The 14,391-nt window shown below is 43.2% G+C and overlaps 1 protein-coding gene across 1 annotated transcript in view; it reads right to left on the reverse strand.

Moving 5' to 3' along the window:
- The window catches only part of phldb2b (pleckstrin homology-like domain, family B, member 2b), a 145,919-nt gene that overhangs the window by 20,513 nt on the left and 111,015 nt on the right, over positions 1–14,391 (reverse strand). The window contains exons 17-18 of the mRNA XM_048602552.1: positions 13,622–13,727; positions 7,550–7,680 (exon numbers count right to left, since the gene is read on the reverse strand). Coding sequence (XP_048458509.1) covers positions 7,550–7,680; positions 13,622–13,727 — 237 coding nt within the window. The remainder of the gene's footprint in view (positions 1–7,549; positions 7,681–13,621; positions 13,728–14,391) is intronic.

Raw genomic sequence — 14,391 nt, forward strand, 5'->3', positions numbered from 1 at the left:
GATCCCCCCTCAATCTTCTGAATTCCAATGAATATAATCCCAATCTACTCAGTCTCTCCTCATAAGCCAACCCCCTCAACTCCAGAATCAACCTAGTGAACCTCCTTTGCACCCCCTCCAGTTCCAGTACATCCTTTCTCAAGTAAGGAGACCAAAACTGCACATAGTACTCTAGGTGTGGCCTCACCAGCACTTCGTACAGCTGCAACATAACCTCTCTGCTTTTTATTTCAATCCCTTTAGCAATGAAGGACAAAATTCCATTTGCCTTCCTAATTACCTGTTGTACCTGCAGACCTACCTTCTGTGATTCATGCACAACCCATGATCCCAACCTTTGTCATCCAAACAATTCCATATCCAAGTCAATAATCTGCTTCCAACTCACTTGCATTTTGTTAAGACTTGCATGCGGAACCTTACCATATACCTTCTGGAAAACTTAACAAATGACATCCATCAACGTTCACTATATCAATTGTCTCCTGAAAACATATTTTGAGATCCATTCAGCATAATGTACACTTTGCCATTTCACTCCTGCTCTTTCGAGCATGTTTGACTAAGTGCTCAGTTGCTCGTCCTGACAGGAACCATGTACTCACATGGTCAGAAACTCTGATACAGTGACCACCCCTCAATAACTCACCCTGACAAATCAGCCTATCTCAAGTGTGGACATGATAACAAGTTTCCTGCTCCTGCTTTGCTGAGCTGGAATGGGCCTAGATCTCCATCCCTAATAGCAGGACGTCTGCTCAGCTGTTGGTCGAGTCCAAAATTTGGTCTGTCCACCGATGCTGCATAGCTCACGGGATGGACACCTGATGGCAATGGCCACCCCAGATATTGAAATGCTGCTGTTGAAAGATTTATTTGCCACCAAGGATTGCCTGGAACCTGCCTGGGCCTACCACAGCTGAAGGGAAGCTGACCTTGTCTCCAAAAGTGCCACTATCTGTGGTACAGCTGAGGTTGCTGACACTGTGATGGTACCAGCAAGTCTGTCATGGAGGACCTGTAAGCGGTCTCTTAATTGACCAAATCCCATTCCAGGTCCTGCCATCTACTCTGCAAACCTAAAACCCACCTCTGAGCCTGGCAGGTCACCTCCTGGCCTTATGTAAAATTCTGGCCAATGATTCACATCTTCAGTCGTCCTTTTTTCTCTATAGGTGAATCCACCAGATGCACAAGGACCAATCGAAGCTCACCAATCAAGCAGCAGGGGCCAATCAGACAGTCCACAACAGATGGCCATTAAAAGGTAGTCCACAGAGCAGGCTAGCAGCAACATCACTGGACTAATGAGATAAAGGCCTAAGATAGTGCCCTGGGGACTTGGGATCAAATCCAACCATGGCAGCTGGTGGAATCTAAATTCAGTTCACAAAATCTGGAATTGAAAGCTAGTCTTTGTGATGATGACTATGACAACTTTCAACAATTGTGAAAACGAATGCCCTTTAGAGAAGGAAATCTGTCGTTCTTACCCAGTCTGGCCTACATGTGATTCTAGTCCCACAGCAATTTGGTTTACTCTCAGCTGCCCTCTGACATGGCCCTAGCAAACCACTCAGTTCACAGGCAGTTAGGGATAAGCAATCTATTTTGACCCAGATGGTAATGCTCACATTCTGCGAAAGAAAAAAAAGGGGTGAAGTTGTGTCAAGAGGAATTGGCTGCTGGGTTCATGGCCCTCATGATCTGACCAACCCTCTGCAGTGTGAGAGGGTATCCCGGCACACAGTCACACAAACCAGTAAAACTAAAACCCACCAGGTCCATCTGTCCTGTTTCCACAGTTACCTCTACAGTATAATACCATCCAGTGGAAGGTCTACAATCAGCATATACAACACTGTCAGAATGACAATACTACCTCTTCAGATCAAACAGCCCAACAAAGGCATCCTGACCACAGGGGAGACAGGAACATAGGACTTAGGAGCATGAATGCCATTCAGCCCTTCAAGCCTGCTCATTAAGATCATGGCTATGGTCTCAGCTCCACTTTCCTGTCCACCCCCACCAAAGGTCTGTGCAACTCTAAAAAAATTTGCCTCCTTCCAGATGGGATTCAAACCCATAATATCTAGCTCAAGGCCAGGGTCTTAGCCATGAAGCCTATGGGGCTTACTGTGAGCTGGGAAAAGAGTAAGGATGTGTTTGGAGCATCAGTCGGCCAGTGAAAGTCCTACATTCTTGACTCTGCTGTTGTGTATGCCGCTATCTATGGAGGTGAGCACTATTGAGAACTGCTGTAAGTAGATGAAAGCTGCAAATAGTTAGGCTGCAAATTCCTAGCTGGCACAGAATTCAAATATTCCAGTCAACGTTTCCCAGCTGACATCCATCTATCCCAGTGTAAATATACAGGGGCTGCTTGGAGCCCAGACAACACATGAACGTCAACCAAGCCAGCTTGCCAACAAGGGTGATGGCCAGAGTAGGTTCAGAAGAAGGAGAACTTTAAGGGGCTGGCCAATTGCAGTAAGCCACCAAAACAAAACAGCATTTTTTCCAAGCTCTCTTGCATAACGCACACTTTATGCATCTTTGGAACACACGTTGTGATACTGAAGACCTTTTCATCCCTAAAGCCTGGGCTAGTGGGGCATCCACTTGCACCTGTAAACTCCCTCAGTGTGTAAACATTGGGTTTGAACTGGAAGAGATCCTAGACCACTACGGATGACTCATGCAGATACTAAACACAGAGCGAACATAAAAAACAAAGCCAGTTTCCACTACAACACTACAGAATTCTCCGCTTTGTGGCAGTTTCATAAGTAAGTCATGTGGCATAAAGCCTATTCGCCTTTCTTTCAAATCACGGGACTTAATACACCCCGTGCTCCTCAAAAGTTAAATAAGAATGGTTTACCTGCAGGATGTGAAAATAAAGCACAGTTGCCCAGAGAGCCCATAACAGAACAATCCATTCCAACACCAACCCATAACACAGCATCTCATCATAGAACATATTTCTAATACTGCATGCTATGACAGCACCTCATTATGGAACCTGATTGCAACAAAACAAACCCACAATGCACCATCACATTCAAGGACCCTGCCCCTCATACAGCATCCCATTACAAACCCCTCCCCCGCATAGTGACATCCCATTATAAATCCCATTCGTAATGCAGCATCTTGTTAGAGAACAAACCCGATGTAGGGCACATCTGGCACAGAAGCTACCGAATTATTTAATCAAGTGGAGAAGTCATCCCTATGGTTCATGAGACTTACCTTTTCTACGAGTCCCCTTGGAATGAGAGGCTGGTCCTTTGGAAGATTTGCAAAAGAAAACACAATCAAAATAACAAATTTTCTCCATGTCACTAATGAAAACCATTTTAAAAACTGTGTTTCCTATAATTTCATGCTGCTAAATGTACATTGTAGTAACAAAAATGGAACATAGATTCACCCATACAAACTTGCAAACCATGAATACATGTGAACATGTGAAAGTTATTTACTGACATGGTCTGTGTCTGAATTCTTTTTCGGAGTAAGATGTAACTCAAGGTGCTCATTGCCATTTATCTCAGTCATATTCATATTTAAAGTAAATGTTACATTAGATTTTATTCCAGATAGCCACTTGGTAGTACAGAACTTGAACGTTGCTGAAAAAGACATATTTTGTCAAAGCAATTTGCAAGAATACCAAGATAAGGAAAAACTGCCATTTATACTGTGATAGAGGACAGTGCTGAATGGTAGAGGCATTGCCATAAAGAATGTACCAGTTAATGATGACTGACAGTTAATTGCCAAGCTTTGATTAAATTTTAAATTTTAACTGTGATTAGTCAGAGAAATTAACCAGTAAATGGTAGTCCTCGATGTTGCTGAGTTGAAACAGAGGCAGTGTAAGTACATGTTCTTTCTGTCTGCAAAGGGTAAGATATTTCAACAGTTTGATCAATAGAGTCATAGGAATTGAAGTTAGCTGTTTCACGCTGCTATTACGTATTAGCACCACATGTGGCATTTACCATTAATAGGATACTGCCATCAAATCTAGAAGATTTTCTACCCATCAAACAAATGAGTAATACAGAATAAGAATTTCAGTGCTTGTATGATGCTAGACATGTAGGCCTTACCCAAAGACCGGTGGATTGTATCAAACAGCATATCCCTTCAGCTCTTCGCAACAAACAAGGATACTAACTGTGCTAAACCAGCCCATGCTTGCAAAACTTACAATACAGCATGCAACGTCAGATGTGACTCTGAAAGTAGTTAACATTCACTGCATAACCCAGAGTGTGCAGAGAACCATGCTAACACCAAATTTTAGGTGTGTCAGTTGGGCTCACAGTGTGGTGTGCTTGCATGTGTTGGAAGCTACATATATTAGTACAGAGGGCCCCGCTATCTACAAACAGAAAGAACATGTACACACATTCTGCCTGTTTCAACTCAACAAAATAGGTGACTGACATTTGCTACAGCAATCAGAGTCAATCTGCCTGATTTAAAATTTAAATATACCATGGCACTTAACTGTCATCATTAATTGGTGCATTCGCTATAGTATTACCTCTACCAGAGTCTACTTGCCAACAAATCAGTACTGTCCTCACATGCAGCATAAATGTTAGTTTCTCCTTATTGGTATTCTTGTAAAATGTCCTTGCGTGCAAGGTGAAAATCTTTGACAAAATGTATTTTTTTTTCTAGCAAGACTCACATTCTATTCTATTTTGTTTTTCCAAACAATTTCAAAATTGGCCAAAGTCAGGAATTGAAATGCATTTTTAAGGCCTAAGTTTCAGGGACAGAGAAGAAGAATAAGAGACTCACTCAATAGTCTAAGTGCACTTCTATCTTCCTGCAGATTGCTGTAGCAAAAAATAATTTTGTGACTCGGATGTTACTGAAAAAAGGACCCATGTCACTGAAGCTTTTCCGCGTGCACTCATAAGGACAATCAAACAAACGTCAAATTTCAAATCAGCTCAACAATCAGCTCCACAGGAAAAAAGGCTTTTGATTGGCTGAGGAGCTGCCAAGAAGAAATGAGTGGGGAACTATAGGCTCCCCATCTCCTGGGTAATTCAGAAAAGGTGCAAGGCTCGAACATATTCCTTTCCTCATGGCAATGCCTCAGCTAAAGTTAACACGTCACCCAATCAGCAATGTTTCTGATGCAGTTTAAATTGTTAAGATCATCTGAAATGTTGCGTTGTGTAATCTGAGGAGTTCAAGATAAAGAGGCTCAAAAAACTGTCACTTTTCATCGTTAGTCAAGTGCTGTACTATCGAGTGACCATTCTGAGAGAAGTACTTGAACCAACCATCAGGCATAACAGAGTTTTACGGCACAGAAACGGGCCCTTCATTCCTAGTCATCTGCACTAACCAGATCTAGTCCCATTTTCTAGCACTTCACCCAAATTCTATTAAACCTTTCCTATTCGTGTACCCATCCAGGTGCCTTTTAAACTGTACCAGGCTCCACCACTTCCTCTGGCAGCTCATTCCATACACGCACCACCCTCTGCATGAAAAAGCTGCCCATCGAGTCCCTTTTAAATCTTTCCTCTCTCACCTTAAACCTATGCTCTTTAGTTTTCGACACCCCTACCTGGGAAAAGGAGCTTGGCTATTTATCCTATCCATTCCCCTCATGATCTTATAAACCTGTATAAGGTCACTCCTCAGCCTCTGGCGCTCCAGGGTAAAACATGTCCCAACGTATTCAGCTTCTCTCAATAGCTCAAACCCTTCAATGGCTGATCATGCAATCTCAGTACCCCACTCCCACTCTGTCTCCATATCCCTTGTTCCCTTTAGCTGCAAAGGCCACGTACAGCTCCCTCTTGAATATATCTAATGAACTCGCCCCAACAGCTTCCTGTGGGAGAGAATTCCACAGTTTCACAACTCTCTAGGTGACGAAATTCCTCCTCATCTCAGTCCTGAATGGCTTACCCCTTATTCTTAGACTGGTACACTTTGTTCTGGACTTCCCCAACATCGGGAACATTCTTCCCGCATCTAGCCTGTCCAGTCCCATCAGGATTTTATATGTTTCTATGAGATCCCCCCTCTCATTCAAAATTCCAGCGAGTACAAGCCCAGTTGATCCAGTCTTTCTTCCTATGTCAGTCCTGCCATCCCGGGAATCAGTGTGGTGAACCTTTGCTGGACTCCCTCAATAGCAAGAATGTCCTTCCTCAGACTAAGAGACCAAAACTGCACACAATACTCAAAGTGTGGCCTCACCAAGGCCCTGTGTAACTGCAGCAAGACATCCTTACTCCGATACTCAAATCCTCTCGCCATGAAGGCCAGCATGCCATTAGCTTTCCTCACTGCCTGCTGCACCTGCATGCCAACCTTCAGCAACTGTTCCACCATGACACCCAGGTCTCGCTACACCTCACCTTTTCCTAAACTGCCACCATTCAGATAATAACCTGCCTTCCTGTTTTTGCGACCAAAGTGGATAACCTCACATTTATGCATATTACATTGCATTTGCCAAATATATGCCCACTCAGCCAGTCTGTCCAAGTCACTCTGCAGCCTCTTAGCATTCTTCTCACAGCACACACTGCTACCCAGTTTAATGTCATCTATAAATTTGGAGATATTGCATTCAAATCCTTTGTCCAAATCATTAATGTACATTGTGAACAGCTGGGGTCCCAGCACTGAACCCTGTGGCACCCCACTCATCACTGCCTGTCACTCTGAAAAGGACCCGTTTATTTCAACTCTATGTTTCCTGTCTGCCAACCAGTTCTCTATCCATGTCAACACATTACCTCCATTACCATGAGCTTTAATTTTCTTTACTAATCTCTTGTGTGGAACCTTGTCAAAAACGTTTTGAAAGTCCAGATACACATCTACTGATTCACCCTTGTCTACTCTACTGGTCACATTCTCAAAAAATTCCAGACGATTTGTCAAGCATGATTTCCCTTTAGTGAATCCATGCGGACCAGGACCGATTCTGTCCCTGCTTTCCAAATGCTCAGTTATTACATTCTTAATGATTGACTCCAGCATTTTCCCCACCATCCACCCCAATGTCAGACCAACCGGCTTATAATTCACCATTTTCCCTCTCCCTCCATTTTTAAAGAGTGGATTTTTTTTATATTACCTACCCTCTAGTCCATTGAAACCCTTGTCAATACAGTGTGGAGCTGCAGGAACACAGCAGGTCAGGCAGCATCAGAAGAGCAGGAAATGTCGACTTACCTGCTGCTTTGACGCTGCCTGACCAGCTGTGTTCCTCCAGCTCCACACTGTATTGACTCTGACTCCAGCATCTGCAGTTCTTGCTATCTCCATTGGAACGCTTCCAGAGTCTACAGAATGCTTGAAAATGATCATCAAAGCATCCACTTTTTTTAGGGCCACTTCCTTAAGTACTCTGAGATGCATAGCATCAGGCCCTGGGGACTTATCGGATTTTAACCCCATCAATTTCCCCAACACCATTTTCTGACTAACAAGGATTTCTTTATTAGTGATGGCAAAAGATGCTGGTCTTGCCAGCAAAGCCCACATCCCATGAAGGAGTAAACATTAAAAAGTAAATTGCGGAAGAGTAAGGGTGTGCCAACTTACAGCCCCAGCAGTGGCAAATGCAAAGAAAACCAAGAGACAAATCAAATTTCATACCTTTTCTTGTTTTCCCTGCAGACAAGAGAAGGGTCAAATAGTTAGTCAGTGAGCACACAGTATGCACAATCAGCTACGCAGAGAGTTTAATGAACACAACCACCACTGGCACACTGACAACATGCCTTGGTTAGACCAAGGCATCTATACAAAGAGATTAACCAGACATAATAGGAAATAAACAACGGCACACTGACGATTTATCTGTAGCATTCAGTGCAGGCATTACTCAACGTTCTGAATCAAACAGCATTTCCCCAACCAGATTACACTGTTGAAACCCAGTTGCAGATGAATTATATATTGCACAAAAGAAAAGGCTTATTGCTTCCCATTTGGTCACAAAACTCTGCAGAATTGTTCCAGACTCTTCAGACATTCCAGATCAATTTCATGTACATTGCTGCAGTCAACTCTGGGATAAACATGATTGGGACATTGCTAAAAGAAAAGTGGTGTACTTTGATTTCCTTTAAAATCTTTTGTTTTGAGTTAAAAATACATTGGATCAAGGGTGGTTGGGGCAGTTTAACTGGAGGCGAAAGTCATGGTGAAATCTCAAGGACTATAGCGGGCTAGGCTGGGCAAGTCAAGATCCCACATGTGGAGCAGCTATGTTAATACGGCAAATATATGTTAATATCTATCCAATCACATTGGTAAGTTTTGTTAATGTTGCTTTTAAGGATAATAGAGAGGTGGATGTGGCTGCAAGGGGATCAGGATTGGGAACTGAATATCCAAGGATATACATACTATTGAAAAGATAGGCAGGTGGGCCGAGGGGGTGGGGTTGCCTTATTAGTGAGAAATGAAATTAAATCAATAGGAAGAAACGAAGTAGGGTCAGATGGTGTAGAATCTGTGTGGGTAGAATTGAGGAACCGCAAAGGTGAAAAAACCATAGCTGGAGTCGTGTACAGGCCTCCTAACAGTAGTCAGGAGCTGGGGCGCAAGATACACCAGGAGATAGAAAAGGTGTATAAGAAAGGCAAAGTCACAGTGATCACGGGGGATTTCAATATGCAGGTGGACTAGGAAAATCATGTTGGTAGTGGATTGCAAGAAAAGGAATTTGTGAAATGTCTACGAGATGGCTTTTTGGAGGAGCTCGTGGTGGAGCCCACCAGGGAACAGGCAATACTGGATTTAGTGTTGTGCAATGAGGCAGGCTTGATAAGGGAGCTTAAGGTAAAGGAATCCTTAGGAGGCAGTGGGTCACTAGGCTTGACTTTACCTTTCTCAGCAGGGGTCAGCAGGCTCTGGAGGGTTGTGGCCATTAGTGTCCCCACTGAGAACAAACACACCCTCTCCTCACTCCCTGAACACAGACATCTAGACTAACTCTGCTTCTGGAATGACAAGCCATCATCAGTTTCTGTCAGCATTTCACAAAATACTGCATGTAATTTAACACCTCTGCTAAGTCAAAAGGAAATACTTGTGGCATTTCACATTTCAGGCAGTGATTTGTGGGAGTTGAGGAGGTTCATGTTTTAGGAGTCTCCAAGGTGCCAGGGTGGGCAGCAGCTACAGAGCATCTTGAGAAGGAGGGTCAGTAAATCCAGCTGGTGTGGAAGGAGCAGCACAGGTAGGAGAAGGGAGGAGGAGAGAGGAGGTCCAACTGAAAGAGCAGGAGTTGGAGGCAGCCATGCAGGGGAGGGTATGCACCAGATGTCATAGGGATTACTGAGACATGGCTACTGGAAAATCAGGACTAGAAACTAAGCATTGCAGGGCACAGCATATTTTGAAAATATATGGAAAACAGGGTGGTGGAGCAACTCAACTCATTTTAGATAATATAATGATGGTAGTCTTCCAAATAGATAAGAGGTTTAAGCTACAAAATGATTCATCAAACTGTAGGCAACCAAATCATAGGCAAATTGAATAAAGACCACAGAACATTAATCATATGGGTGTCTAACTACCTCAATATTAGTTGGATAGCCAGGGTAGGTAAGGGTGACAAAGAACTGCTGTCTAACTCAATACATAAAAAGCTCAATGAGGTAATGTTATAAAGGCTGTAAGGGTCCGAAAGGGTTAATAATGAAGAATACCTTAAGCACGACCTACATTGTACTGACTTCTGGGTAGAACAGCTTAGAATCTTGATAATCCAGGTCCCCCTCATAGCCATTGTTATAAAGACTATCAGAGCAATGTTTCCTGGGACTAACTGCTTAACATGGGATAACTGCTTCCTGTTGAAACAGCCTTTTCTACTTAGACCAAAAACTGGATTTTCTCTTCCACACTACACTGACCAGGGCCTATCCATCCCTGCACAAAAGGATGGTGGCAACAAAGCTATCCCATGGTCGAGTTCAGAATCAAGATTAATTGCACATTTAAAATGGTGAGCAGGATTGGTCATAGAATGGAGGAGATTCACTACTGAATTAATGGGGGGGGGACCAGAGCAGATAAAGAGAAACAGGAAAACATCTAAGTAGTAGTGATCATAGCATGACGCACCTTAAGATGATGATACAGAAGGACATAACTATGCTGAAAATTAAGCTAATAAGATGGGAGAACTTTTTAATTTGAGGGGCGGAGAATAGATCACTTGTGAAAATAAAATGGACACCAATATTAACAACTAACAAGTTGAACAACAATGGGAAACATTTAAAATGTTGTTCAATAGAGAACAGACAAAATAAGTTCCACTAAGAGGAATACAGGCATAAAGGATCAACTGAAGATTAGAAAAGAGGTAATAACTGCTTAGATAGCAAAGCAGTGCTGGACGAGAGAGAAATCAAAGAGATCCAGAGAAGGTTAACAAAAATTAGGAAGGCAAGGAAAAACAGTGAAATTAAATTATCAAGGAACATGGAACAACACATTGATAAAGGATGACTGTGAGGAAAATACGACCATTAAGGGAGTGTCAATCTCTTAATGTTGTGACATGGGTTAACAAAACCTTTTAAAAAACCAAGCACTTGGCTTCATCTCTAACAGAATTGAACAGAAATTGGACAGAGTTGAAAAGTGGGGAAGTATGCTCAATCCAAAATGATGCTTAGGTTCGACCACATTTAAATATTGTGTGCAGTTCTCATCATTATTTTATCAGAAGCATACACAGAGAGAGGAAGTTAGCCAGTGATATAAAAGGAGATTGCAAGAGTTTTTTTAATATATATCTAAAAGGTAATTAAGAGTCAAGAGTGGACACTGGGCCACTGAAAGATAAGGCTGGAGAAGTAGTAATGGGGAACAAAGAAATGCCGGAGGACTTGAATAGGTACTTTGTGTCAGTTTTCACAGCGAAAAACACCAGCAGCATAGCAGAACTTCAAGAAAGTCAGGGGGCAGAGGTGAGTGTAGTGGCCATCACTAAAGAGAAGGTGCTGAGAAGCTGAGAGGTCTGAAGGTGGGTAAATCACCCAGACCAGAAGGATTATACCCCAGAATTCTGAAGGAAATAACTGAGGAGATTTTGGAGGAATTGGTGATCTTTCAGGGACCACTGGAGCCAGGGAGGATGCCAGACAATTGGAAAATAGCTAATGTAACATCCCTGTTTAAGAAGGGAGGGAGGCGGGAGGCAGAAGGCAGGAAATTATAAATTGGTTAGCTTGACCTCAGTCATTGGTAAGATTTTTGAGTCCATTATTAAGGACAAGATTGTGGAGTACTTGGAAGTGCAGCTAAAATAAGGCTGAGTCAGCACAGCTCTGTCAAGGGGAAGTCATGCCTGACAAATCCGTTAAAATTCTTAAGGAGATAAGGAGCAGGTTTGACAAAGGAGAACCCATGGATGTAATCTCTTTGAATTTCCAGAAGGTCTTTGACAAGGTGTCACATAAAAGGCTGCCAAATAAGTTAAGAGCCCATGATGTTAGGGGCAAGGTACTGGCTGGCATGAATTGAGAATTGGCTGACAGAAGGCAGGCAGTAGGGATAAATGGCCCTTTTTCAGGATGGCAGCCAGTGACTAGTGGAGTTCCACAGGGTCCGTATTGGGACCACAACTATTCATGTTATACATTAATGATCTGGGAGAGGCAGCAGAAGGACTTGGACAGACTAGGAGAGTGGAAAAGGAAGTGACAGATGGAATATAATGTGCAAATCTGGAACTCACTGCCTGTAAGGGTGGTAGAGGCAGAAACCCTCATAACATTTAAGAAGTATTTAGATGTGCATTTGCAATGCCGAGGCACACAAGACCATGAGCCAAGTACTGGAAAATGGGATTCAAATAGTTAGGTGGTTGCTTTTGACTAGCACTTATGCGATGGGCCAAAGGGCCTTTTTCTATGCTTTAGATCCCTATGTCTCTACAGATCTCCTCCCTGACAACATGAAGATTAAGGGCTAACCGAGTAGAAAGCAAGATTTTGGTGGAGTGGATCCAGAGGAAATGTGTCCTCTTGTGAGAAATAGCATAACTGGATGACATCAATATTAGACACTCATCATGAAATCCAAACAGGAACAGGAAAAATTCCTTTACATGAACGGTGAGAATGTGGAATCATTCCCACAATGAATGCATGAACAGAATGGCACAGATACATTTAACAGGCACCTAGACAAATATATGAGGAAGCAGGAAATAGAAAGTTATGATGGTAGATTTAGAGGAGAAAGCATGGCAGGAAGTTTGAGTGGACAGAAAAGTCAGCATGACGTGGGTAGGCCAAATGACCTTTGCAATGGGGTCTGTCAAAGAACAAACACTCAAATATCTAACAAATGAGTGCTTCACAGCTGTAAACCAACCTGCTGACTGCATCGAACACTTCCTAGTGCTGTCTTAGATGTCTGCGAGCTACAGTTTTATGACTTTTGAAAAATAAATTACGAATTACAAAACCACCCAATCAAAAGTGCGCTGTATTATTAAAACCAGAGACTGAAATTTCACCTTATGGTATAGATTTAAGACACACTGAACAGAGAGAAAATGGCTTTTGTTTCTCACAGATTTGGATCAACAATTGCTTTGATGTGCCAGTATTTTGTAAAAGAAAGGTTGCAAGATATCACATTATCATAATAAGTTAAAATCTGAAAAAAAAAACACGCACCGCCACAGTGACTGGTAATGTCATGCACCCTGCCACAACGACCGGTAACGTCACGCACCCCGCCACAACGATTGGTAACGTCACGCACCCCGCCACAGCGACCGGTAACGTCACGCACCCCGCCACAGTGACCGGTAACATCACACAGCGACCGGTAACATCACACACCGCCACAGCGACCGGTAACATCACACACTGCCACAGCGACTGGTAACATCACACAGCGACCGGTAACATCACACACTGCCACAGCCACCGGTAACATCACACACTGCCACAGTGACTGGTAACATCACACAGCGACCGGTAACATCACACACTGCCACAGCCACCGGTAACATCACACACTGCCACAGCGACTGGTAACATCACACAGCGACCGGTAATATCACACACCGCCACAGCAACTGGTAACGTCACTCACCCCGCCACAGCAACCGGTAACATCACACACCACCACAGCAACCGGTAACATACACACCGCCACAGTGACCTGTAACATCACATACCGCCACAGCAACCGGTAACATCACATACCGCCACAGCAACCGGTAACATCACACACCGCCACAGCAACCGGTAACATACACACCGCCACAGTGACCGATAACGTCACACACCGCACAGCAACCGGTAACATTACATACTGCCACAGTGACTGGTAACATCATGCGCACCGCACAATGATCACTGATATCACAAACCGCGGAGATCAGTAACACTGCACACTGCACAACGACCAATATCACACACGGCACCAATTCCAGTCCTATTAGACATTGCAGCGAGATCAACAATAATCACAACTACACAGAAACCAGAAACATCTCACATTGAGCAGAGTTCATTGGAAAATGTTCAATATTACACTGAATGGAAAGATAATGCGTAGTACCTACCTTTGTGCCCTTGTGCCCTCCTAATATCAAAATCCTTGACAGCTGTTGTCAGGTTGTGAGGTAGAATGTTGCTGCAGCTGTTACTCTGAACCAGCGGTGAATGAGACTGCAGGACAAATAGAAAAGGTGCAACATTTCACCAAAGTAACTGACTTTTCCAAAAAGCTGCACTGAAATGGGATCTGTTCAAGGACCACTGTAGCCCCTTTATTAACTTAAATAGAGTCGGAAACTAGACCGGTATTTCTGGATATGGTTTTGAATAAATTCAGTTGAGATATGTTGGATTCAGAGCAACAAGAACATATCTATTGCTTACTCCTTTCATTAATGATTCTCACAAAACTGTACGCCCATTGGACTTCACACTGCATACTCCCCTCTGTAAAAACTTCACTTGGAAACTGTAAAATGACAACACATTTCAAATATATATTACTGCAGTAATCACTCAGTCAATGTAAAATGGGCAGTCTGGAGTTATACTATAGTATGTGCTGGTCACAGGAAGGAAGTGACTAATGGATTGGAAACAGATCAGAGAAGGTTTACTAGACCTGGTGTGAGCAGATTGCCTTATGAGGTTACGCTAGACAAGCCAGGTCTGTACCCTCTGGAATTTAGAAGAATCAAAGGTGGCTTAATTGAAACATAAAAGATCCCAAGGGGAGATAGCAAGAACTGCAGATGCTGGAGATTCTGAGTTAACAAGGTGTACAGCTGGATGAACACAGCAGGCCAAGCAGCATCAGAGGAGCAGGAAGGCTGAC

Source organism: Rhincodon typus, chromosome 11 (genome assembly GCF_021869965.1).
Source record: "Rhincodon typus isolate 14 chromosome 11, sRhiTyp1.1, whole genome shotgun sequence".
NCBI classification, from domain to species: domain Eukaryota; kingdom Metazoa; phylum Chordata; class Chondrichthyes; order Orectolobiformes; family Rhincodontidae; genus Rhincodon; species Rhincodon typus.